At 45.4% G+C, this 25,297-nt stretch overlaps 1 protein-coding gene across 23 annotated transcripts in view; it reads left to right on the plus strand.

The window, feature by feature from the left end:
- Window positions 1-23,211, plus strand: part of ZNF438 (zinc finger protein 438) — a 174,001-nt gene extending 150,790 nt beyond the window's left edge. For 22 of the 23 annotated variants that reach the window (XM_057732900.1, XM_057732902.1, XM_057732914.1 and 19 more), the window contains 3 exons: window positions 8,643-8,726; window positions 17,813-19,622; window positions 21,001-23,211. In XM_057732900.1, coding sequence (XP_057588883.1) covers window positions 8,643-8,726; window positions 17,813-19,622; window positions 21,001-21,619 — 2,513 coding nt within the window. In that variant the 3' untranslated portion in view covers window positions 21,620-23,211. The remainder of the gene's footprint in view (window positions 1-8,642; window positions 8,727-17,812; window positions 19,623-21,000) is intronic. The other variant, XM_057732922.1, reaches the window with a different exon arrangement.
- Window positions 23,212-25,297: the final 2,086 nt, after the last annotated feature.

The raw sequence follows: 25,297 nt of genomic DNA on the forward strand, positions 1-25,297 counted from the left end.
ATTTATTGCCTTTGGAGCGGCAATGAGCAAGGAGCAAAGAGGAGGAAAGGAAAACCAAACTAAGCTCTACTCTCTCATAGCTCAGTTTCGATGAGTAAAACTGGGCAGTTTATCCAAGCAGGAGTTGACCTTTTATGAGAATTTAACATAAAAATGATTCACTGTCTTGTTATCTAAGTAAAGTGTCACTCTTTGAGCATGGTATTAGAGCTACTTCCTAAGCTCCTTCCCTGTCTTTTCTTTTCTCCTCTCCCTTCCCCCCCTTTCCTCTCCTTTCCTCTCCTCTCCTCTCACCCTGGGGAAAGACACCAAGCTAAGAGGTGGACACTTGAGCTCTGGTTATTCTTCTGCCCTTCTTTCTAGGCTCTGTGATCTTGACTAAATCAGTGAGCCCCGGTCACTTCATCTTTCAAATGGGGATAACAATTTTGCCCTGACACAGTCAGATGAGATGAGGTACTATTGATTCTCATCATTTGCAGTAGTTACATTCTGTAAAGTCATCACAAACACTGAATTAGCTAATACTGCACAGTTGCTCCTAAGGGAATGCAGAGTTAGGTTCCTGGGAGCCTCTGGTCATTTTCATCAGCTGTCAATACAGAACCTGGTTTTATGTGTGTTTCTGTTGAAAGACACCTCACTATCTTGTTGATTCCTTGACATTAATTGACCTCACAGACACAGCATTGTAACTCATGCCTGAACAAAGTTTATCTAACACATGTATTTTTTCCATGAGGCACGTCAGACCCTTCTGATGCTCAGGGACACTGGACATTGTGTCAGCACTATGCTTGAGGGCTATTTTAAACAGCTTAATAACTAACAGAAAGGAAAAAACATTTTTTTAATGTGTCACTAAATCGACTACAAAAAGGACACTTGTTTACAGTATGGGAGCTGAAACACGGCAGAGCATAGACCACTTCCAGGAACGTGACTCAGATTTTTTGCCTGTACGTGTCTACACATGACCACGACAGTGCCAGCAGCATGGATTTGGGGGTTACAAGTAAACTTTAGAAAGCAGGTGAATTCACAAATATAGAATCTGCAAGTGAGGATCAACCACATGTGAATGCAGTTTGTAAACTCTTACAGCAAAATATACATTCAGAATAAGTTGCAGAATAGAAGCTCTTTTGGAACTCAGATATAATAACTTTGTGCCAAGTTGATATTATCAGTGCCAAGTTAATCAAGTAATAAATATATCATTTGAAAGTGGCCACAAGTTCTTAGCTCAGTAAAGCTACAAAGACAACTCTTAGTGTGAACTCTGGCTCTGCAGTGCTCACATTTAGTACACAGTAGCAAGGAGAACCACTGTAATTTGATGCTTTGCACTTAGTGGTTCGGTGGCTTTGTAACCTCATGGGGGGAGGGGGGGCTTTCCCTATGTTTTACCAAAATATTATGTTTCTAAATATGTGACATTCATATGGAAACATTTTGATCCTAACTAGCGGTGTAAATGCTGTTCTTGGCCTTTTGGTACCATGTTGTGTTGTAGACCAGTACAAATTGACATTTTCAAGCTGGTTTTGGTTAACTCCTTAATGTTGGAAATTGGAACTCTCCAATGTAATAACCTCTGTAAAATACTGCTATGAGTATTAATATGTTATGCTGTTGACAGAAGTACAAATGGAAAACACACACACACTTATAGAAATTTCCTCGTAGAACAAAATGGAAATGACTTGGGTGGCCTAAACCTTATCAGATAGACCTCATATTGGGAGTTCTTCTTCTGTTTGAGATAAAGTACTAGAGTCTAGAATATTCTTTTTAGTAAATTCAGTTGATGAGTACCCTTATTGTTTGACGTGGCCGTATTCCCACTGCTTAAAAAGCAGGCCACTCATCACATCATCTCCTCGAGCCTTCATCAGTGTCCCTGTAGCCACTCGGCAGCAGAGTCTCTCAGAAACTCCAATTAACCATGTAAATATATTTCATAGCATCACATCTCACTTTGTCAGACCCCTGCTGCCTTTCTATCATTAACATAAATGCAGGTGCAAACAGCATTTATGTACTTTGATAGGAAGCAGTTAGAGACATCTCACCGTGGGACCCAACACTTTCAGATTGTGTACATCTGTTCAAATAATGTATGCGGCCCCAGCAACGTGAGCACAAGGATGGGAACATCTGCCCCCGAGACCATTTGCCATATAGCAGATGCTTACATCTTTATTTATGCAGATGGCTGGTGTGACGAGCTGAGCGGGGATAAGAGGAAAGAAGTTTGACAGCAGTATTTAGATGCTGTTATGCAAGCCAGAGGTATAGGCTAGGCATTCGATGTTTCTGAAAGTCTACTGCTAATAAGAATAGAAATTCGTAGTTCTGGTCGTGCTTTGAATAGAGTAAACATATTGTTCTTGTCTTTAGATTAATTGGGACCAACACCCTAAAAACGTTTACAGAAATTCCAACATCCAGCTTATGTTAGAAACAGCAACTCATGATTATTTTGGTTTTGATGAAGTAACTTTAAGTGATTTTGAGTGCCTTTTGCTAAAAGTTCTGAAAAAAACAGTGCCCTGTTTTTTTTTCAAAGATTATAATACTATTAAGAGAATCTTATGATATTTCTTAAAATTGGAGAAAATACAAATGTCATTAGTTTAAATATAATTTATAAGATGTTCCATGAATATAAATTCAAATTGAGTAAAATAAATTCCAAAGCATTTCATATTTATAATTATTTTTGTCAATCAAAAAAATTTTTATTTAAGCTGTATTCTCCCATTTCCAATTAGTGATATTTATTATAATTTATATTTTTATTAGGATAAATTACCTTTATACACGTTATTTTCACAGCTCTGTTTTGTGGATCTGCCGTATTATATTCTCAGGAGGGAGAAGGCTGAAGGAAACAAAAACTTATCAACCAAAAGCAAGACATTTCCAGCTTTTGTTCTATTCGCATTCACATACAAACACAAAAAAATCAGAATCTTGAAACAGCTGGAACATCTTATAAATTATATTTAAACTAATGACACTTGTATTTTATAGTCAGCATTTCTCAAACATTTTGGTTTCAGGCCCCTTTACACTCTTAAAAACTATTGAAGACTCAAAGGATATTTGTTTATGTCAATTGTATCCATTGGGATTTACCATACTTGAGATTATAAACTGAAAAAACATGTGTTTGTGAATTCATTTTAAGATAACAACAATCTCACTGCAGCTTAACATAAATAACATACTTTGTGTAATTGGCTATATTTTCCAAAGCAGAAAAATGAGTGAGAAGATTTATGCTTTTTGCAAATGTTTAAAGTCTGGCTCCACTGAAAATGGTAGGAGTCTGCTCTCCAGTCCTGCATTCAATATGTTGTTATATATTGTTTATATTGAAGTATTTGAAGAAAATCCAGCTTTGTGGTAACTGGAAAGGGAGGGAGTATTTTAATAGCCTTTTCAGATAATCGTGGGTATTTTTCTGCGCTGCTACACCAAGACGTGTCAGATAACTAAAGATGAGTTTAAACGAGTCAGAGAAAGTAAAGGCTGACAGTTTAGTGGTAATGTGGAAGGTGGAAACCATGTCAGTGTACTTCTTGTATTCGGTTACATTTTGGTCTGTCTTACGCTTGAGTCTTAGTTTACTGAGTCATGCGGGTCTTCTAAATACATCATTTTATACAATATTTTAAAAATCATATTGGTTAAAATAACCACCAGTCTCTAGCACAGTGGTTAAGAATCTGCCTGCCTATGCAGGGGAGACGGGTTCAATCCCTGGTCTGGGAAGATCCCACATGCCACGGAGCAACTAAGCCCGTGCGCCACAACTACTGAGCCTGTGCCCTAGAGCCGGCGAGCCACAACTATTGAGCCGACAACTACTGAAGCCCGCTTGCTTAGAGTCCGTGCTCCACAGCAAGAGAAGCCACCGCTCTCTGCAACTACAGAAAGCCCGCGTGCAGCAGCAAAGACCCAATGCAGCCAATAAATAAAAATAAGTAAATTTATATATAAAAAAAATAACCACCAGTCTCATCTGAAAAATCACTGAGTATAGGGAAGCTTCAAGTTCCTGGTGATGGAGTCAAGTTTTCCAAAATTCTAATGCTGCTCGAAAGGATGATTTTTATCATTGGCTGTGGCTCCTGCCAGATGTTTTCTCTTGTAATGATGAGCTTCGTTCCTTCGCTTTTGAGAAAATGTCTGTCAGATACCCAAGGCTGAACATGTTCTCTCAACATATGCCTGTCAGATGTTCTTTCAAGTAATGATGGTTATTCCATGAAAAAGCAGCTAGTTCAGCTTCAAACCATCACAGGAGCAGTGCTCCTCGGGGCCGCCTACGCTTTAGTGTGCAACTGAAGTGCTCTGGGGGGATGCACCATGTCATCACGCAAAATTTTTAAAAGGCTTGTAAGGATCAAGGTTTCATAGAACTAAAATTTCATCCCGCTTTTTGGTTCTACTGTGAGTATGGTGGCAAAGGATACGGCTGCTTAGACAGTCCGCTGTCACTGCCTGAGTTCACTTTTACCCAGTTACCTCCTTTGCCCCATCAACGCAACACATGCAGAGGTCAGCAGGGTGGAAAAGGCAAGTGACATCCTATTACTAGTATGCAAAGAGAGAGTGGGAACCCTCCCCAGGTTGGCAGACCATACTTTGAGAAATGATGCTCTAGTCTAATAATCTCCTGATAAAAGGAGGAAATTAAGGCCAGTAAGGGTTATGATCTCACTCAGGCTTATTTCAGTAGTAAGTGAAAGAACCAAAGCCAGACCTCTGCTCTCTTCCTTACATGTAATGCAACTTGTCTTGTTTCCCCCAAACTCCCCACCACCAAAAACCAAAAAAGGAAAATTCTCAGGTATCCTATCAAGTTGCCTAAAGGGGCAAGACTTACCACAATGAGGAATTTAGGAATTCTTTCAGCATTTTCAGACTTTTTCATTCAGTCCTAATGTTCTTCAGAGACCTCAGTTTTGCAAGTAGGTGGAATAGGATTTGAAAAAAATCTGGAAAATTTATATTATATCTGAAATTATAAAACCTTAGTAATGATTTTTTTCTTTCATTTTTGCTCATCATAAAAAAAACATCTTTAAGTCAATACCTAAAAGTGTTATTAAATTGATTGTGTAGGACTTCGCTGGTGGTGCAGTGGTTAAGAATCCACCTGCCAATGCAGGGGACACAGTTCGATCCCTGGTTCAGGAAGATCCCACATGCCTCAGAGCAACTAAGCCCATGTGCCACAACCACTGAGCCCACGTGCCACAGCTACTGAAGCCCACGCGCCTAGAGCCCACGCTCCGCAACAAGAGACACCACCTCAATGAGAAGCCTGTGCACCACAACAAACAGTAGCCCCTACTCGCCACAACTAGAGAAAGCCAGTGTAGAGCAATGAAGACTCAATGCAGCCAATTAATTAATTAATTAAAAAATAAAATAACATTCCCTCCCTCTTCCCCGCCCCCCCAAAAAAATTGATTGTGTAACTGATGCTTTTAAAAAGTTACGTTTTGGTGTAAGCCTTGGTGGTTTGTTCACCAGAAGCTCTGTAAAAGAATGCCACCATGGAGTTTGGGTTAACATATACACAGTACTATACTGTAAAATAGATAACCAACAGGGGCCTACTGTACAGCACAGGGAACTCTACTCAATACTGTGCAAAAGCCTACCTAGGAAAAGAATCTGAAAAAGAATAGATGTTATGTATAACTGAATGACTTTGCTGTGTACCTGAAAGTAACACAACATTGTAAATCAACTATATTTCAGTAAAAATTTAAAGAAGAAAATAGTGTAAAAAAAAGAAGAAGGCCACCATGGAAGAAGCCTGGCTTTTAAGCAGTAGGGCATTGCAAAGGGGCTCCCTCTGTGTTGACTTCCTTAAAATCTTAAATTTCCTGTAAGTCTCCAGCAACCGTGCTGCAGACTCCTGTTAGAAAAAGGAAGCGCTCTCTCCCCTGATGGCTACACTCTGATTGGAAAAAGTCAAAAAAGATCTTTATTTTCTCAACATACAGATGGACGCGGTGGTACTCACAGCCACTGGAGGAGACTGACAATATAAACAGAGTCATCGCCAAACCCCTTCGTAAATTCAGGGTGTTGGAACGGAAGGAGAGCAGCTCTGGGGCCAGACAGAACTGGGTTCAAACCCATCTCTCACCTACCAGCTTGTGACCTTGCCAGAAAGATGTAGTTTCTACATCTGTGGCCCAGAGATGTTACTCTCAAGAGCTGGAGGATGAAGTGAGATCGTACCTTAAGCAGCAAGTTTGACTTCTAACGGAGGGATGTTTTTGTCCTTCACAAGGAGGCTTGAAGGTTTAGGTTGAGGAAAGATAGAAGTTGATAAGTAGGACCGGAGAGCATGTACTGTACTTGCGAAGGACAAATAAAGAAAACAAGTGAGCACGTGGGGTTGAGCACTGCCTTCAGGTGGGATGGTCAGAAAGGCCTCCTGATCATGGGGGGCTCGCCCATGCTAGGAGCCCTGAGGCAGCAGAGGGGCCTGGAGGCCAGTGTGGGTGCTGCGCAGAGCTAGGAACACCCTGTTTCCTGATTCTAAGATACACATCTTTTCACCTTTCGTGTTTCAGGACTTGAGGTAGATGAATGTATATTTAGAGCCATAGGCTTGTCCTTCGTGGCTCCCACCCCAGAAAAGGTAACCTTATTTGTGTTGTGTAATTAAAGAGGAGAGTTCAAAAGTAGGAAGAAGGGGTAGTGGCCTCTGTCTTCCCCATGAGGTCTCAGTCACTTCAAGCTGCTCTAACAAAGTACCAATGAACCGAGTGGCTTGTAAACAACAGACATTTCTTTCTCAAGTTCTGGAGGCTGGAAGTCCAAGATCAGATGCCAGCATGGTCGGGTTCTGGTGAGAGCCCTCTTCTGGGTGGCAGACTGCCATCTTCTCAGTGTATCCTCATGTGGCAGAAAGAGGGGAAGAGAAGTCTCTGGGGTCCTTTCTATAAGGGACTAATCCCATTCATGAGGGCTCCACCCTCATGACCTATGCACCTCCGAATACCATTGCACTGGAGGTTAGAATTTCAGCATGTGAATTTGGGGGTGGGGAGGGAAGGCACAAATATTCAGTTCATTGCGAGGTCAATGCCAAAAATCACTGGAGAGAGAGAGAGCGCGCGCGAGAGCGCGCGCCAGAGCCATGGGGGTAGGATGGGGTGGGGCAGAGGGGTGGCACCTCAGAGAAGCAGTGGGAGAAACCTAGGCTGGGCTCAGTGAGGAACTGAAGGGAGTCTGCTAGGATAAGAAACAGGCTGTGGAATTGGTCTGCAGTCCAAGACTGGAAGCCTTACATTTATGATGGCCTGTGTTCACAGTGGTTGGATTTCTCCAGTGCCAGGCAGCAGGCAGTGGGAGTGGAAAGCACGAGGGGGCGGGGGGACAATCAGGGTAAGCACTGTGGAAGGACACACACGGCATGCTGGGAGTATCCAGGGATGATCAGGCATGAAGCCAGCTCTGGGACCAGGAGTATCTGCCTGAGTACACACACCTAGGAACGTGCAGAACCTCAGGGAAAAGAAAATGCAGGTCTATCCCCTCGGGGAAAATAGGGAGCTAACCTCTTACAGGTTCCTAACCCGTAGGTGAGAGTTTCCTTCAGCCAGGTATGTAGTTGTCATCCAAAGAACAATAAAGATATTGATGGAGGAGACGCTGGGCAGAATTCAAAAGAAAAGGAATCCAGATTGGTGCCACAGCTTTCCAACTTTGATGCCTTAGTGTTTTTGCACCTCAGAATCTGTACAGTATATGCACGTGAACACAAGGAGAACCTGTCTGGCCAGCTCCATGAAAGTAACTGCTGCAAACCCAGGACCTCAGTGCCAGCAGTGCCTGGAGCTTTGTTTTCTTTTTCTTTATTTTCTTCCCAGTGTCAGTATTGCAGGTGGTCTGTGTGAAGGTGAGATGTACTTAGATTGAAGAACTGAGGAACAGTCAAGACTTACCAAGCAGGAGTTTTATGGCACAATTATCCACATAACAAAGAAATACATGGTGCGTGCATTTGTACTTAGAAATCATGAACTATTTGACATAAAAACTGAGGTATAGAAAGACTTGCAGCAAGAAAAAAACCAAAAATCGGTGTGAGTTGAAGATAAATCAGAAGTGGAGATAAAACATCTGTAAAACTTTACCATAAGGCAGTGTAACTGTTATTTCATGTTTTAAAATGCCATTTGCACATTCTTTAAAAATGTCTGTTCTATATATACAACAAAACTACTTTTGAAATTATGGTATAAAAATAATATCTTTGTGATTCCAATCCCTTGCTATTAACTATACTGCTGTTGAAGCATTGGTGATCTTTACCACTTTAGTTTCATAATCATGGTATTTTGACCAAAAGCAAGAACTTTCTGCCCGAGTCCTAGTTTAATTGTTCCAACTGACTGCATGTTCTGATGTTGAAACCTTGTCTTTCTGTTTATCCCACTAAGGAAATGGTTTTTTTCACCAACTGTCACCCCAGATATGTAACTCTTCCAACTGATGTTGAAATATAAGGTGTAAATAGAAGGGGTCCATTTTTAACTTCTTGGCGGAAGATTTCTTGCCCCGAGACATTGACGTAGCTCACTAAAGCTCTTTTGCAGGAGACGTTGCCCTGCTCACCAGTCGTGTTGAGAAACAGCTAACTCAGAAGACGGCTGAATCTCCTGGAAAGACAACGTGTACAGGTATTTGTTACGGGAGTTAGGAGGTCAAATGAAGTGATTTGCTGCTTTCACCTTGATGAAGTTCAGTTAGCAAGGCCTTCTCAATTTCAGCTGTGTGACTCAACGGAACATTCACCATTTTGGCATCATTAACAACAAAAAGAATAATGGGAGAATGGGCTTAATAAAGCATCCCTTTGTCCTGCTTGGCATTCCGCATAGATCATTCGCTCTTAGTTAAATTCCGGTGCTACTTGGTTATTCTTAGATTTGGGTAAAGATACCAAACTGACTGCTTTGTAATAGTGAATAAAATCTTGTGCACATTACAAATTTTTTTGGCCAAAAAAATAAATAACTTCATCTTTCTCAGTGCGTTAAAAATAAGAATATTTCATAGTTTTCAACTGTTTTTTATCAGAAGCACTTGAAATTCAAAATAGTTCCTCCCAGAAATGAAGACTGATAAAGGGGGCTTAGTTAAAATGAAGGGGAAATTCACTGAAATTGAGCATTATTAAACAGTATTTTAAATGATAGAGCTTTTTAAATTTCCGTTTGGGACGTTAATTATATGACCCAAAAAGAATAATTAGCTACTTGAATTTAACAAAAACCACACTGTGTAATTTTTTTTCTTTTATTGCCATTATTCTTTTACGTAATTGGCTTTTAAATTCGTTTATGAAGAATGCTTGTTTCCCCCTGCTTCGTGACATATTTACATATCTAATTTGTTCAATTTTATGGGCTATAGATCCTCTTTGGGCGCCAAACTTTTCTTTCTACACAAAAGTTATCTTAAACTTCTTAGCGATTTCCCCAGCAGAATACTGAAATCTACAAGTGCTTTCAAAGTTCTGGTTGCCCGGCCCCCAGCCTCAGAGAGTCCCTGTATTTTCTCTCCTGCATTGAGAAACCGCGTGGCCATTGCTCTCACCATCCTCCTGAGATACGGCCAGAGTGGCTAGTCCCACTCTAGACCCCATCCCTCACAGGACCCCTGAGACCTGCGCTTACCCCCACCCCCTGAAGGGCCGTGAGGGGAGTTGCTTCCTCCCCTGCTAACCTGGAGAACCCAGCAGTTAGCATCCATACTCAATGTAAACAACAGCAGAAGAGAGTGTCCCCAGAAAACTGCTCTTTACAATGCACATATGTTCCCTTCTCTTCATTAGCACTGTTAATCTGATCAGCACTGTGTCAACAGGATGCAAAAATCGGAGAAAGAGAGCCTGATGGGCTGGATCAGATGTAATAAGTGAGCTGCCAGAATGGGTGGCCTGAGAGAGGCCAGAAAGAAACGCTTTATAGGTTTATTGAGAGCATCACTCACAAGTAATAGCTTTTTCTTCCCTGCTTCCTTCATTTACCTCTCAAAAAAGAAATACCCATTTAAGGATTCAGTGCTGTTTCCATACGATTCACGGTCAAGATTTGTGCTTTTTTTCTCCCACCAAAAATAAATGTCAAGAGCCTCATATTTCTTGGCAAGAGAAAGTAGAAAACTGCTGAGAATCTAGCATGTGGGAGGCACTAACTACCCTGGCATGTTTTATGGGTACTTTTTTTCATTTAATCCTGACAGCAACCAGATACTATTATGCCCACTTCATAAATGGGAACATCCAGGCTGAGAGAGTGACTTTCCCGAACTATGAGACAGAGACAGCAGCTGAACGCACATCCGTCTGAACCCCAAAACCCATTATCTTGCCACTAGAGACTGTGATGGTGGCTGTCACCACGCATAATAGCTTCCAGGCAGCGGGTAGAGCCTTTGGAGTCACCAGGGCCAAGGCTTGACTGGCTTCAAACTCTTTATCTGTAAAATGCACATAAAGTAATTCCTAACTCAGCACACTGTGGGGATTAATGCATGCAAAGTATTTTGCACACTACCTGACACATAAAATACCCCTTATCGTTGGAATAATGTTAAAGAAACAGTATTGATAAGTGCTAGGAAATAAGGGCTCTCCAGTGCTCAGAAAAGAATTCCCTTTCTTGCTAAGTTAAGGGATGTTTGGCAAGACAGCTCTCAAAGGCCGTGCTGGTTGGAAGGTTCCAGGACATCCCTGGTGTGGCTGCCGGAGGGAAGGGGAGGGCAGGGAGCTGGCTGGGAGCACGGTTCAGCAGAGCAGGGCAAGTGCGCCAAGGAGAGTGGACCAACTGGACTTGGGACACAAGATCCCCAGTTGGGAATGCGCTTGCTCCCTTTGTACAGTGTCAGATTTCCTGCACTTGGAGTCCTAGTAGAATAACTCTAGGAGGTCTGAGTGTTGTAGATGTGTGGAGCAGAGTGATACTTGGCATCCTGAGTCCTTAGGAACAAAGAACCCTTGTGCCCGTGCCGCCAGCACACTTTACGGTGCCCTCTCTCCCACCAGCACTCAATACAGCCCTGTAGACGGCGCCGCAGAGCCTGCGCGCACCTGGGGCAGTGGGTGGGCAGTGGCTCCACGTGTTTATAGGTTTTTCAACAAAACTAAGTTGCGCTCCCTCGTGTTCTGAGGCATTTCTTTCATCTCAGGCTTCTCCGGGGTATTACCACACTTGTTTTCACCAGAGACCATCCTGGGAAATAGTTTGAACCCCAACTGGAACTTATTATTAGAAAGCCAAGTAGGAGGGAGAACGGGGACGCCAACCAGTAAGAGGGAAAATAGGGTCTTTCAGTTTCATAAAACTAAAACCTAAACAAAGTTTGGTCCTAAAAGTTTTGGCTCTTTTGTGGCCAAGACTTGGCAGCACTTTTGTCCTGAGCCTGGAGCCAGGGAACCTGTGTCAGGAGCAGGGACCCTCTCTCTCTCTGCCTGGTCTCTGCTCCAGGCTTAGCCACGGGCCCCAGGGTCCCCACAGATGGGAGGATGGGGAACTGTGCCCAAACCAGCCAGGGGTCGAGTGGGAAGAACTTTGTTCAGAAGCAATACCACAGGCCTTGGTCCTGCCGGTGGAGATCAGGAAGTGAGTTGTTTGTAGCTGTTGGAGTCGCCTGCCCCGTGTTCCTGTCTCTTAATATTGTCTGTGGGGGCTGCGTTGTGAAACAGTCTGATGAGGCTGGCTTAGCTGTGGGCATGTGGTACCCTTGGGCCCTCAGCTTCCCTCCGCTGCCCTTAGCGTGCAGCCGACACCCACCCGCCAGACCCTCCGGACGAGATGGAGGAGGAAGGGGAAGACGCACGTTGTACTTTCTCCAAACAAAGATCTGGCCACCTTTTTTGGATTTGTCAGAACCCTATGGATAGTAAGTGGGAAACTCAACTTTGAATATCTGCTTTTACCTTTAGGTGACTATTAATTTTTCCTCAGTTCTCTAATAAGTGGGCTGTCGGCAAGAATCATTTAATGGTAATCAAAGTGTGGGGTTATGACAAGCCATTTCTATCTCAAATTTTTTTCTCCTTAAAATTCAGAGATAATATTATATTTTGGAGCTAATTAGGGCAATTTTGTAAAGGATTTTCCCCCTTTTGAGGGGAAGATAAAGGAGAGGAAGGTCATTGCTTCACATTGGAATGGGACAGATCTGGGTGGTGTGGACTTCGGCACGTAGTTAACTTCCTCAAGCCTCTTTTTGGTTCATCTGTAAAAGGGGACAATAATATTTATTTGCAGAGTTTGCGTAAGGGTTCATTTAAGAGACTTAGCACAGATTCTAGACCATAAGAAGGACTCACTACCTCTTCATTTTCCTTTAATCCACAGTTAGATCAAAGTCACACCAGTGGTAAACGTCACTCTTCAAAATAATTATTTTTAATATGCTTAACATATTAAAAACAGCCCCCTGTTTAAAATCCTGATACTAAGTATTTGCGTGGTAGAATTGTGCGAAATTAATTTTACTGAGTGAGCCTTTTATGTTTTCAGTTAATAAAAGTCCATGTTTCGTGCCTGAGAGTCCTGTGAGTCTCTTTAACTGTGTTATGGGTAATTTCGCAGGATTTCCAGAAATGATGAATGTCAGTGGAAATTTCAGCTTACTGTGTAGTGCACAGTTGTATGAAACCTGTAATTTAGTAGGTGACAGGTGAGGGGTTTGAGATCCCACCATCTGGGAGAGGCCTCGTAAATGTGTGATGGAATAAACCACTGTTGCAGCTACATGGCTGAGAGAGACTTCCCACAATCGGACATCTAAGTGTTTCAGAAAAACTTAATGGCATTTTCCGTTTCTGTAAGCACCCCCATTGTTCAAACTTCTTTAAAAAGGAAAACAGAAACAAAAACCCTGTAGTTATTATAGCGTAACTGACCTTCATTGCAAACTGCCTTGTTTTATTTTAAAGAGCCGAATGTTGGGAGGAACAGTTCTCAGGGCTTCAGCTGTCCTTGGGAGGTAATGAGCTATGATGATTCCCGGGGCAGAACCTACCTCAGGTGATTCGATTACTTCCCTTATCATTAGCAATTCTTATCATGAAGTAGGCAAGGAAAGTAAAAACCCGAGACCCTCTCTGTGTGTCATCTGGACACAGTCATTTACGTACAGACACAAACTTACCCATCACCAATATCCCCAAAGATACCCCTTTTCAAAACGGATCCAAAGGGAACCTTTCATTTTCCTTTTACTCATTCAACAAATATTTGTAAGTACCTCCTGTGTGCCAGGCACAGAGAGTATTCAGAGGGAAACACGCATTCGTCTCATTCAGACCTGTACTTCCCCTGCTGCCTCCACCCCAAAGGCCACACTAAGACCAGTTTTTTTGATTTACTTTGAGAGATACTCTGTGTATATACAGGAATAGATTTGTGTGTATCTCACTACTTTTTTTTTAATCGCAGTGATAGCATACGATAAATCTCACATCTTGGAGGGTATTCTATATCAATCTAACTCACGCTTCTTTTCTCTTGCCACGTAGTATTCCACTGTATGGTTGGATGAGTATTGTATTAGTAGCCTGTTGCTGGATGTTTGAGTAACTCCTGGGGTTTTTTTCTTTCTATTTTTGTGGCCTTGCCCTCTTTCTCCTGCCACACTTTTCTTCTAATGCATCGTTTCATTCCCTTTCACCTTATTATGAATGATTCTGGGAGATGGGACTCAGCACCACCTTCATGAAGACCCCCGCCCGCCCTTGTGTGTAATTCCCAGCAGATCCAGGCAGGCGTGAGTAAGTTCAGTTTACCCTACAAGGCCTTATCTTTTCACCCCACAGATTTCTCGTGATTAACTTGTGATTATTGATCATGAAGCCAGGTGATACACTTTTCTGCCCCAGGAGCCACTCTGAATTGCAGGGAACTTGAGGAGGATGACTCTGTGTGGCAGGCGCCGTACCTCTCACCCAGGGCTCTGTGGTCTCAGGCTGCCAGGCTGCTCACCAGTCAGTGAGCTCTATTGCCGGGACAGCTGGTTACCCTACAGCGTTTCCTGTGCTCCTGGACTGACTGTCACTGCTCTTCTGGCGTGACTTCCTTTCCACTGTAATGTGGGAGCTTTTGAAGATCGGCTGAAGCACATCCCCTTTAAACGGATCACAGTTAGCTCCCTCTCTCCCTTTGGAGGCTCAGTAAATACAGTTGGTTTCATTGTGGAAACCTTAACTGTCAGAAGGTTGCTTTCTTACACTTGGTTGTAAAACCTAGGAAGCCCCTTCCCAGCTGAAGTCCTCAGGGCCTCTGAGGTGACCTGACCACCGGTTGTTGCTTCAGCTGCATCTTCTGTTCTTTGTTATTTCTGCTGACATCGCCATTCTCTGCCTCTGAGGGTCAGGTTTTCTGTTTCTAGGTTTCTAGCTGTTCCTCCTCTCTCCACTCTATCCCCTTCTTTTTCCCCCTTCGTAAGTCTGTTTTTTCTAAAGCAGTTTCTTCTTCAGAGACTGCTTGTTTCTGTGACTATTTTAATTTGCACCCCAACAGCATCACTTACTGTCCTCCCACATCAGTTCCTCAGACGGTTAGTGGGTTGGCCTCACCTGTCTCCTTTATCTTAAAAGGTTTTGTTGTTGTTGTTTGGTGTGGTTTTTTGTTTGTTTGTTTTTAAATCGTGGTGCTAACCCACTTCCTTATTCTGGCACTGGGTAAATTGAATTGGAAAAAAAATGTTCCACAGATATATACTCTATTTCTTTTTTAATTTTCCAAGTAATTTGGCATTGTTCAAGTTTGCTTTTAAGTTGTGTTCTTTTTTTTTTCTTTCAGCCACCAATCACTTTGTTACAAATACCGCTTATAAAATCAACAATTATAAGATTTCTGAGCACGTGCCTAGCCCCGTTCCAGGCCCTGAAAAGGCAGATAAACTCCCCGCCCTCGAGGAACTCATTCCAGTGAGGGGACTGTGGACCATAATGTAATCTGTGAGGTGGAGCGAGTGTGCGGGAGAATATTAAAATGGGAAGGGGGCAGGGAGTTCAGAATGGGGTTACAGGTTTAATACTATGGCACTCGGAGAAGAGTTCACCACCAAGAGGCCATTTGAGCAAAACTTGAAGAAAACGCTGCCTCAGGCATAGGGCATCATCTCAGGAAGCGGGTCAGGGCGGTGAGAGCTGTGCACATGCAGATTCTGGGGACTCGGGTGTATGGCCCCTGTGAGGACCAGCAGGAGGCCGCCTGCCTGGAGGGAGCGTGGGGAGGGACTAGGTGGGAGCGCTCCTGGGAGCGAAGGGCACCAGGCCCAGAGGCCCCTGCGAGGACTTGGGCTCTGGCTCTGGGATGAAGAGCTGATTGCATAGACTTGAGCAGACAAGTGACGTGTCTTGTGCTGCGATGCGTGATTGTCACATATTATTTCAAGAGGACTAGCGACTAATTCAGTCCAGCATAGCCTTTCTTCCAGTTCTTGTTACTATAAATATTGTGTGTGCAATCACTTAGGGGTATGAACTAGACAGAAGTGACCCAATGTTTTTTCTTTTTTCCCTCCCTCACCCCCGATGGGTTGTATAGATGCAAAGACCATTGTGATTGTTAGTGTAATTATTTAATATGTCTTGTCCCTAGGCAACCAAAATCTGTCAATAATTTTAAGCTCTCTGCAGACTCTTACCAGTTCTGATTTAGTATACTTATCAATATTTACAACTTACTTCAGTACTTCTTCCAAAAAGATGAAATGAAGCTTACCATGAAAGATGTTTAAATTTAAAGGCTGTGAACATAGAGGTAAAAAATGAATTAAATTATGCAGGAAGATGAAGCAAATGTAGCAGATAGATCAGTTTGAGTGACTGTTGTGAGGTGATCAACCGATCAGTCTACCCATGAACTTCATGGTAGCAAAACCAAAAAGGAGAACAACAGATTACGCAATTATCCTTGTCTGATTGCCTTAGACCATAACACGAGTCTTTTCCTTCTTCCTCTAGTGTAAGCTACCATGTGAAATGTTTTCAACATACGTTTTCTTCACCAAGCAGTGATTACTTTCTAAAATAAGTTGGTCAGTCAGTATATATTTCAACCTTCTTCCTACTGTGCTACTTATTTATTTACAGTGTCATTTTTGCTGAAGAAATCAATTTTCTGCTACAATTGCTAGTTTACTAACCGTAGACATTAAAATCAAAGTTGATTTTTTTTTTAAATGTTGATTATTCTGCTTCAGCAGATTGCTGGCTACCTAAGGCAGAAATTGTATCCATTCATCTTTATATCCTTGGTGGCCCCTAAAGAAATAGTTCTTCAGCCCTTTTCCTGTAACTCCAAAATCTAACAGGCTCTGAAAACAGAAAATGTTATCAAGAGTTGGGTACCAAAACTCATTTGGAGGCAAAGCTTGAACTGAAACAAGATAATTTAAAAATCTTCATTTTCCCCCTTGTGAATACTCACACATCTTGCTACAGAAGTGGTAATAGGTTTAATTAGGGGTGTTCTGCAGACTCTGCAGGGTCTTATGTAACATTTGGTGTAAGCATCTTATTACTTTTCTAAAATTTGAAAGTGTCAATTCCAAAATGCATCTGGCCCCAGTGGTTTCAGAAAAAGAATCATGGGCCTGGCATATCCAGGGTCTAGAATAGTGTAGGTACCTGGGAAACACAAGTGGAAGTGAGGCTTGACTAATATGAGGTTCTTAGAAATGGGAAGCCCTTCTGCAGCCAGGCCTTACAAGCTGGAGGCCTCAGGGCATAAAATCGTAGATTCAGTCCTTAGAAGCAGTGCATCGAAATGTTTCCTTATTTGTTCCCTCAGAGTGGTAATCACTGCTCTTCCGTCAGCCTGATAAATCTCAGGAATATGAAGTGTTAGTCTGTCAGTTAAAATCGTTCCTCGTGGTGTCCTGGAAGGGGCTTTTTGTGTAATTCATGTTGTGTTTTTTCCGTTGTCTCTGTATCTTTACTTATCGCTTTGTATCTTTTTGTTTTTCTCTGAACATGTTTGTAAGGTGTCGCGTCAGCTTTTTTAATACTGGTGATTTAATTGCAAAAGCACACATAAACAGTGTGAAAGGTGTGAGAAGAAATTCACAAGTCACACGGGGAAACGGCCACAGAGCCAGCCTTCAGTCTGGAATTCATCCACTGTACAGAACAAATTGCGCTGCCAGGGGGTCAAATGTGTATCTTGAAATTGAGTGGAAAAGGAGTTTGATACAAGAAACATTTGTTTCATACCCAAGATACAGTAGGAAATAGCAAGGCGGATCTAGGACCAGCTTCACGCTCGCAGAGCTTCAGTTTAATGGGGAAAGCGAGACATTTATATGAAAGAGAGTAGACGGCAGAACATGCCAGAGAAGGTGCAGCCCAGGAGCTCGGGAAAGGGGTGGGGTTGCACCGGCCTGTAAAAATAAGCCAGAATTAGGTCAATGGAGCGGATGGACTTGCGGAATACAAGGAGGACGGTCCCAGCTCTCAGGAAGCCCTGTATTTAGTAGTAGAGAGGCATAAACAGATAAATTACTGTGGAAAGTGGTGAATGTTATCCCTGGGGCCATGGAACCGTGCAGGGTAGTCACCAGTCCCTGGAAAGAGGGGCAGGAGCTGACCTTCAAGCTGGATCTTGAGGAACACAGGGATTGCCCCTGAGGGCAGGGCTGGGTCTAGGGATGCTTCCAGGCACAGAAAATGGTAAAATGCTTATTTGTGCTCTCACAACAGAACAGTGACACCAGAGCGACTTTTTATATTGTATTGTCCTTACAGGTGAATCAAACATCCCTCCCGGCACAATTCAGAGTGGGAAGGCTCTGCAGGTTAAGAGTCAGTTTAGAACCATCGTGCCAAAACTTGCGCCCCAAGTCCTGACGCCCAGAGTGCTCCCAGGCCTGGCGCCCTCCCTCTCTGATCAGGCGAGTCCAGGCCCCTCCCTCAGCGCGAAGGCTCTGGGGATACCCCCCCAGAATTATGCGCTGATGCAGGTGGCCGGCCAGGAAGGGACCTTCTCTCTGGTCGCTCTGCCACACGTCGCCTCGTCTCAGCCACTCCAGAAACCCAGACTGTCTCTGCCCGAGAACCTGAAGCTGCCCATCCCCAGATACCAACCCCCTCGACATAGCAAAGGAACCAGAAAGAAACCCGGGCTCAGCTCCTCTGACAGGGACTGTGACAAACCTCCCACCCAAACCCAGGTGGCCCCTTCTGCACCCGAGCATCCCGAGCCCCCGCACAGGCCCAGCCCACCCGAGGCGCCGCTGGCACCTGACCAAGCCCCAGTCACGCTGACCAATGGAGGTGGCCACAGAGACCCTGGGCCCCCAGGGATCAGTGACCATGGAGGTCGGGACCCTCCCACCACCCCAGCACCATCCACACCGGAGGAGCCCTCAGCCGAGCGGGGCCTCCCAAAGAGTTCAGGGAAAGCAGACATTGCAGGCAAGAAAACTTCCAGGAAACCTGCTGCTGCCAGTGAAAAACTTAAAGAACAGCTTGACCTTGCCAAAGCCGTGACCCATTTGTCACCTGGCGTTATTGGAAACGCGGTTCATGTGATCTCTTCTGTCCCCAGAGGTAAACTGCCCATCCTGCCCTACTCAAGAATGAGGGCATCGCAGGTTTACAAAAATGGGGCAGCTGTGAACATCGCCGATGTTTCTTTCCCCGGGCTCCGGGCAGCCGGTGACGAGACCCCCTCCATCCCAGAAGGCTTCTGTGCAGCCCCCCAGGTCGCCGACAGGGGGCCTGCCCCACTGGGGTCGAAGCAGAGCCCCTGCGACAGTGCTCTCCGTCAGGCCACCAAACCCGACCTCAGCCACAAAACAAAACTCAGCGGAGGGGCAGCAAAGAGAAGAGGAAGAAAACGGAAGGTCGCAGACGAACTTTTGACATTTCAGGGAAAAAGGAGAAGATGTGTCATTAATAAGTGTAAAGATGGCAAAGAAAGAGTCAAAACTGATCCCCAAAAATCCAGGGACCAAAAACCTGGGGCTGTGAAAAAATACCGGCACATCATGCCCAAACCTGCCCCGGTCCTGCCAGCCCTGGCTCCCCTGGCCTCGCCCGCGGCTGCGATACAGGCCCCCGCGCCTCGCAGCCTGGGACCCGCGTCCTTAAATCACGCCCTCGCCCCTAAGCATCCGGGCTGCCGGCAGGACGACGGCCTCTCCCCGAAGCCCGGCTCTGCCTTGAGAAACGGGTTCTCCGGCCTCAGGAGGCCTTGGCACCGATGCCACGTGTGTGACCACCCCTTCCAGTCCAAGCAGCACCTCCGCGAGCACGCGGACACGCACACCGACAGCCGGCCCTACAGCTGCAGGCTCTGCCACAAGGCCTATGTGCGGCCGGGCAGCCTGAGTACACACGTGCGACTACATCACGGCGACTCCCGGCCCAGGAAGCTCGTGTGCTGCGACTTCTGCGCGAAGGTGTTCGGCCACGTCAGAGTCTACCTCGGCCACCTGAAAGAGGTGCATGGGGTCTCCATCAGCACCGAGCCCTCCCCCTGCGAGCCGCAGCCAGGGGACCGGCCGAGGACCAGGGAGCAGACCGCTGGAGGGATGGAGGGACCAGTGGACCGGTGAGTGTGGGGGCCGGGGGCCTGGCCAGGAAGAGTGTTCGGATTTGAGGTCAGGGTCAGGTTCCGCATTCAGAAAGGTGAGTTGGGAAAAACATCCCTCAGATTAAGATTCCGTAAGGCAGCTGCTACCCCTTCCTCCTGTTCTGTGAAGAGTGGCCTCATTTCTTTTTGGTTTCTGGTCATTCATGATTTTTGATGATGCCACAGTGTAAGCCAGGACACAAAGGCCCATTTGAGGGACTCTGGGGACAGTCGGGCATGAGATTAATTTTGCATTTGACATGTGAATGAGTAACTTAGTGTCTGTGGTTCTGGTACCCTCGATGAGGAGTTCCCCCCAAACTCACACCCACAGAACGTATATAGAAAGAGCATCATTTGGCCCAGAACACGGCAAGTCAGGTGGTGAGCGCCCAGCGTGACGCTGCTGCATGACCAGCCCTCGGGTGCAGGCCTCACCCTCGGCACTTGCCCTGTTTTCCCGTCAGGCCAGGTGCACTGTCTCCTGTGTCACTGCCTGTGCGGTGCTGCTCCCAGCATCCTAAGCAAACCAGCTGAAATTTGAGAGCCTGCCACGTGGCTCTGAGAGTCATGAGTAAACCAGGGAAACACCTGGGTCTGTCCACATTGCTCCAAGTGCCAGAGGGGGTCTCACTGAATGCTCAGCTGCCCCGTGAAAATTCATTTTCTTACACTTTAGGATCCTCAGTCCCTCATCATCTCCAGTTGTCCTAATGGTTCTAAACCCTTTCTGTTCAACTTTGGCTCGGTTTGACCTATGTCAATAGACGTTAAAAATAAGCTACGCCTGTCCTCTTTCTTCCCAGCTTTTCTGGAGTTTCTCTGTGTCTCTCTAGCTATTTCTGTCCCCTTTCAGATACCTGTGCCTTTTTCTAAGGTACGTGGCAGCCTCCCCAAAGAAAACCCACTTCTTAATTGTTGAATGGAGTCCATGCTGAGCTTTAGGTAAAATGTCCCAACTGCACTGGGTGCTCACGGTTGGGGAGGGCCCCGTGGCTGTGGGGACAGTCGCCTCAGCTGGACCCAGCAGGTTCCCGCCGTGCTTCGCTTGGTACCTCCTGTTCTCCTGGTGATCACAGCTGTTGGCGTGGTAAGCAGAGTTAGCTACAGAGGGAGATGCATAAAGGGGGACCCTCTTCGGGAAGTGGACCCTGCCAGCGTGAGAGGTGTGAAGCCCCACGACACAGGACTGACGTTGGCCTTGACTGCAGCCGCTGCCTCCACGCGCTCTCTGCGTGCCCCTCCTTTGTCCTTCTCGGTGCGTGTGTCTTAGATCCCGGAGGGCCAGCAGCTGTAAGGAGAAGTTCCAGTTGTGTTCTTCCATGAGATCTGATACAGACTCTTTCCCCCTTTCCAGGGAGACCAAGCCCAGCCTGGAAGAAGAGCTCCTTCTGAACCAGCCCGACGAGGTCAAGTTGCAGATTAAGTGTGGCCGCTGTCAGATCACTGCCCAGTCTTTTGCTGAAATCAAATTCCACCTGCTTTACGTTCATGGAGAGGAAATCCAGGGCCGGTTGCGGGAGGAGATCTCACCTTCCCTGGGAAGCAGAGGCGCTCAGGGAGAACTGGCTCAACAGGCTGCTCCCTTCTGGAAACATCCTGAGAGAAGAAAGCAGCTTAAGCACGGTCCCTCTGATGGGGAACTTCGTGCAGCCCCCAGATTGAAAAAGCAACTCTACCTCCATCATCAGAACGCCATAGAAATACCTGTGAAACATGAAGGCACCCAGCCAGGACCCAGTGAGCCCGGAGGAGACCCCCAGGGCTCTGAGTGTCCCAGCCCCCACGCCACCCTCCTCCCGCCCCGGCCTGGCTTTAACTGCATCCTTTGCCCACAGATGCTGGGAAGGAAGGAAGAGCTGCTCCTGCACTGGGAAGAGCAGCACAAATGTGAAGACCCTCCCAAACTCTGGGCCATTCTTGGCACACTCTCCAACCAGGGAGTCATCGCACTTTCCAGCGAAACCGGAAAATGAAACACAGGGGCTGGGGGAGGGCAAGGAGAGGTTTGCTCTCAGCTTCCTCTGTTTCCTGGTGGTGCTTAATTACAAAAATCAAACAAGGTAGGATCAGCACTAATGTGCAGAAGTGCTTTTTGTACATGGGTTTATTTTATTATGAAATATATATGTATATATGCCCTTGATGTGTGTTTTTCTAACATATGCAGTTTTATTTTAAAATTCTATGTCCTGTTAATATCTCAGACTTTATTTCAGATTCAATAAAAAGATGAATTTGCAGATTGAAGTGTAGAGTATTACAGGCTGTTCTTCAAGTATAGTTTCTAGTAAAAACGTGTGTGCGTGTGTGTCCTTTTGTTCACATGTTTTCTGCTTAAGTTGATTGACAAATGTAAATTTCCAGGTGACAAAATCATTTCAGTCTCAGCCCTGGCATATTGTTCATCCGTATCAGATTCTCTGGTTTATTTGACCAGTGTAGTTAATAAGGGTCTCATCTATCATAATTGAAAGTCCATGTTGTCAGGACTTAGATTTTTTTTAATTCATTTTCTTGAACACATATTCCCTTGAAGGACTTAGATTTTTTTTAATTCATTTTCTTGAACACATATTCCCTTGAAGCTTAGATATCGGTAAGTCTTTTACCTATAGTGCTCCCTCTCAAAGTAATCGAACATTTTTTTAGTACTTTAGCTAATAGAAAAACCACTTTTTTGGTAAAAAGTCACTTTCAGGAAGTCTTCTGAGCCAGAAAATTTACAACATGGAGAGTGAACTGGGTAGGTCAGCCCAGATGTCAGGTGTCTCAGCAGCCTTTCCTCCCTCCCCAGTGACGTCAGAGGGCTGTCGCTCGCTGATCAATTTTCGACACAACTGTGCTTTTCAAGCCCAGGTTCTCTTTGAAACTCAAGAGTAAATGATTGCCTCTTAAATTCCTGGGAAATTACCTGGAATCAGAAACGGTGCCGTTTGAAGTTTCTGGCCATCCCGGCTGCACCATCATTTTCTCGGAACGGGGGAGTCAGCACTCAGCCCACTCGAATCCCAGCCTTGGATTGAAAGCGCCGTGCGTGTGGCCGGCCCTGTGTGTGCAACGCTGGGCCCAGGCATCGTCATAGCATTTTTCTGTGTCGAAAGAAGTCCGCCAAACAGAAGAATAACCAAATTCTAATTGATGACCCAGCGGGTCTTACACCATCTTTTTAAATGACTCGTTTTAAAAACCAAGTGTTCTATAGGCACAGTTTGTCTCAAATAGTGCAAAAAGGGAAAACTCAATCCTTGGCTTTTTTGCAAATAGTTTTATAAATTTGCAAATAAGAGGGTAGGGATAGAAAGCTCGGAAAGATTCTGCTGTGGTTCATCCGTCGATCACATTGGGCCGAATCTCAGAGAGAGACCATCAGACCTCCACTGTGTGATGTTTTTTAGAACTGGGCTAGTCACGGAACAGCTTCACCATTCAGCGCAGCATCTAGTTTTTGGAAGAGTGGTCTCAAAGACACTGAAACATGAGATCTGCCATGAATACGACTTGAGTTCAAACCATGAAACTGCTTTTTCTTTAAGAACTTTTATTGAGATACAATGGACGTACAATAAACTGCATATATTTAAAGTGTACAATTTGATTTTTTTTCTTATTAGTAATGTATATATGGCAATCCCAATCTCCCAGTTCATCCCTTCCCCCCCACCCCCAGCTTTCCCCACTTGGTGTCCATATCAAATCATGAAACTTCAATTAAACTCTAAAGTGGTTCCTAGACCCATCTATCTTCAGATGCTAAGCAGTATGTCCGAAATCCTGGCCAAGAAGGCCTCCAGCAGAGGAGCAGGTCTGGAGCATGGATGGAAGCAAAGATGCCGGTAAAAGAAAATCCGAAGTCCCAAGGTTGTGGGGACTCTCACCTGTGGCCTGTGTTTACTCCCATATTCTTGCAATGACAGCAAGACAGCGAGGGCTCAGGTGGCTTCTGGACAGAAATAGAGGGTCAGGATGGGCTGAGAGCACAGCTGGGAGATGCAGTTGCTCTTCACGAAGCCCTCTGGCTGGGACCCCTCCTCCTCAGGATGGTCCCCATGTAGCACTAGGAGCAGCCCAGTGTCACCTACAATGAGGAGTTTCTGGCCGGGGAGGTAGGAAAAAAGAGGGAATGACCCAGCTAAAGAACTTTGGGAACAGCTCAAGTTGATAAGCCTTCCGTGGGTGCAGACTTGTCACTGGCACAGGCCCAGCCTCCATAGGTAACCCGAGGGCAGTGCCGCGTAGAAGGAGGTGCTGTGCGCTTACCGCCCGTGAGCTACCTTTCTGGGCTGCATACCCCCACCGGTAAGACGGGGGCCGTGACCCCCCTCCAGGCATCTGTAGTGAGCAGTCGATGCCACACAAATAAACTGTCGGGCACACGTGGGCCCCGGAGTAACTGGTGGCTGATGTTTATTGTGCCTTTGGCCACACTTGCAAGAGGAGGTATGTGCTGCCACAGAAGGGTAATTTAAAACAGCTCTGGGGCTTCCCTGGTGGCGCAGTGGTTAAGAATCCGCCTGCCAATGCAGGGGACACGGCTTTGAGCCCTGGTCCAGGAAGATCCCACATGCTGCGGAGCCGCTAAGCCCGTGTGCCACAACTACTGAGCCCATTTGCCATGACTACTGAAGCCTGCACACCTAGAGCCCATGCTCCCCAACAAAAGAAGCCACTACAGTAAGAAGCTCGTGTACCACAACCAAGAGTAGCCCCCGCTCACTGCAATTAGAGAAAACCCAAGTGCAGCAACAAAGACCCAACACAGCCAATAAATAAATAAATGTATTAAAAAAATAAAAAATTAAAAAAACAAAACAGCTCAGGTTGGCCTCACGTCCAGAATTCAAGGATAAAAACTCTAAGGAGGGAATCACCCTGGTGGTCCAGTGGTAAAGAATCTGCCTTCCAATGCAGGCGACATGAGTTCGGTCCCTGGTCAGAAAACCAGGATCCCACATGCTCCCGGGGCAACTAATCCCATGTGTGCCACAACAACTGAGTGTGCGCGCATGCGTGCGCCTCAGCTAGAGAGCCTGCGTGCCCCAACCAGAGAAGAAAAAACCCCCACTCCACAACTAGAGTGAAGCCCATGTACCACAAGGAATGACTCCGCACGCCTCAACAAGGATGTGTGCTACAGCTAAGACCTGACACAGCCAAAAAAATAAAAAATTGAAAAACCCTCAGTGGAGAATCACAAAAGTTTGCATCTTTGCATAAAAAGTGTGTTTTAATTTTTAAATAATCAAACTGGGATTGGGATCGCCTGAAGGTCTGGTAAGTATCTAATCAATATAGGAGGCAAAATTCACTAAATGACTTCACTTCCAAGTTCCACTTTGGGCCACGAATTCCTCCCCGTGGCTGCCCTCCATGGCCTCCCCGGCCCTGATCTAGCTGTTATCACAGCCTCCATCCCAGTGTCCTGATCTTGACAGTGGACTTGTCTATTTCCCACACTGGACCATAAGCCTCTTGAGGGCAGGGGCTGTGTCTTCGTTCAGCACGTAGCCCCAGAGGGTCCAGCCCCTGATAAGGAACAGTGCACAATATTTGTTGGAAAAAAATAGCTACATTAACGAAAGACAAACGAAATTGCCACTTTCCCTTTCCGTGAATAAATCCAGCTTCTGGAGCTGCCAACCTTATAGCTAGGA

This window comes from Hippopotamus amphibius, chromosome 4 (genome assembly GCF_030028045.1).
Source record: "Hippopotamus amphibius kiboko isolate mHipAmp2 chromosome 4, mHipAmp2.hap2, whole genome shotgun sequence".
Lineage (NCBI taxonomy): Eukaryota > Metazoa > Chordata > Mammalia > Artiodactyla > Hippopotamidae > Hippopotamus > Hippopotamus amphibius.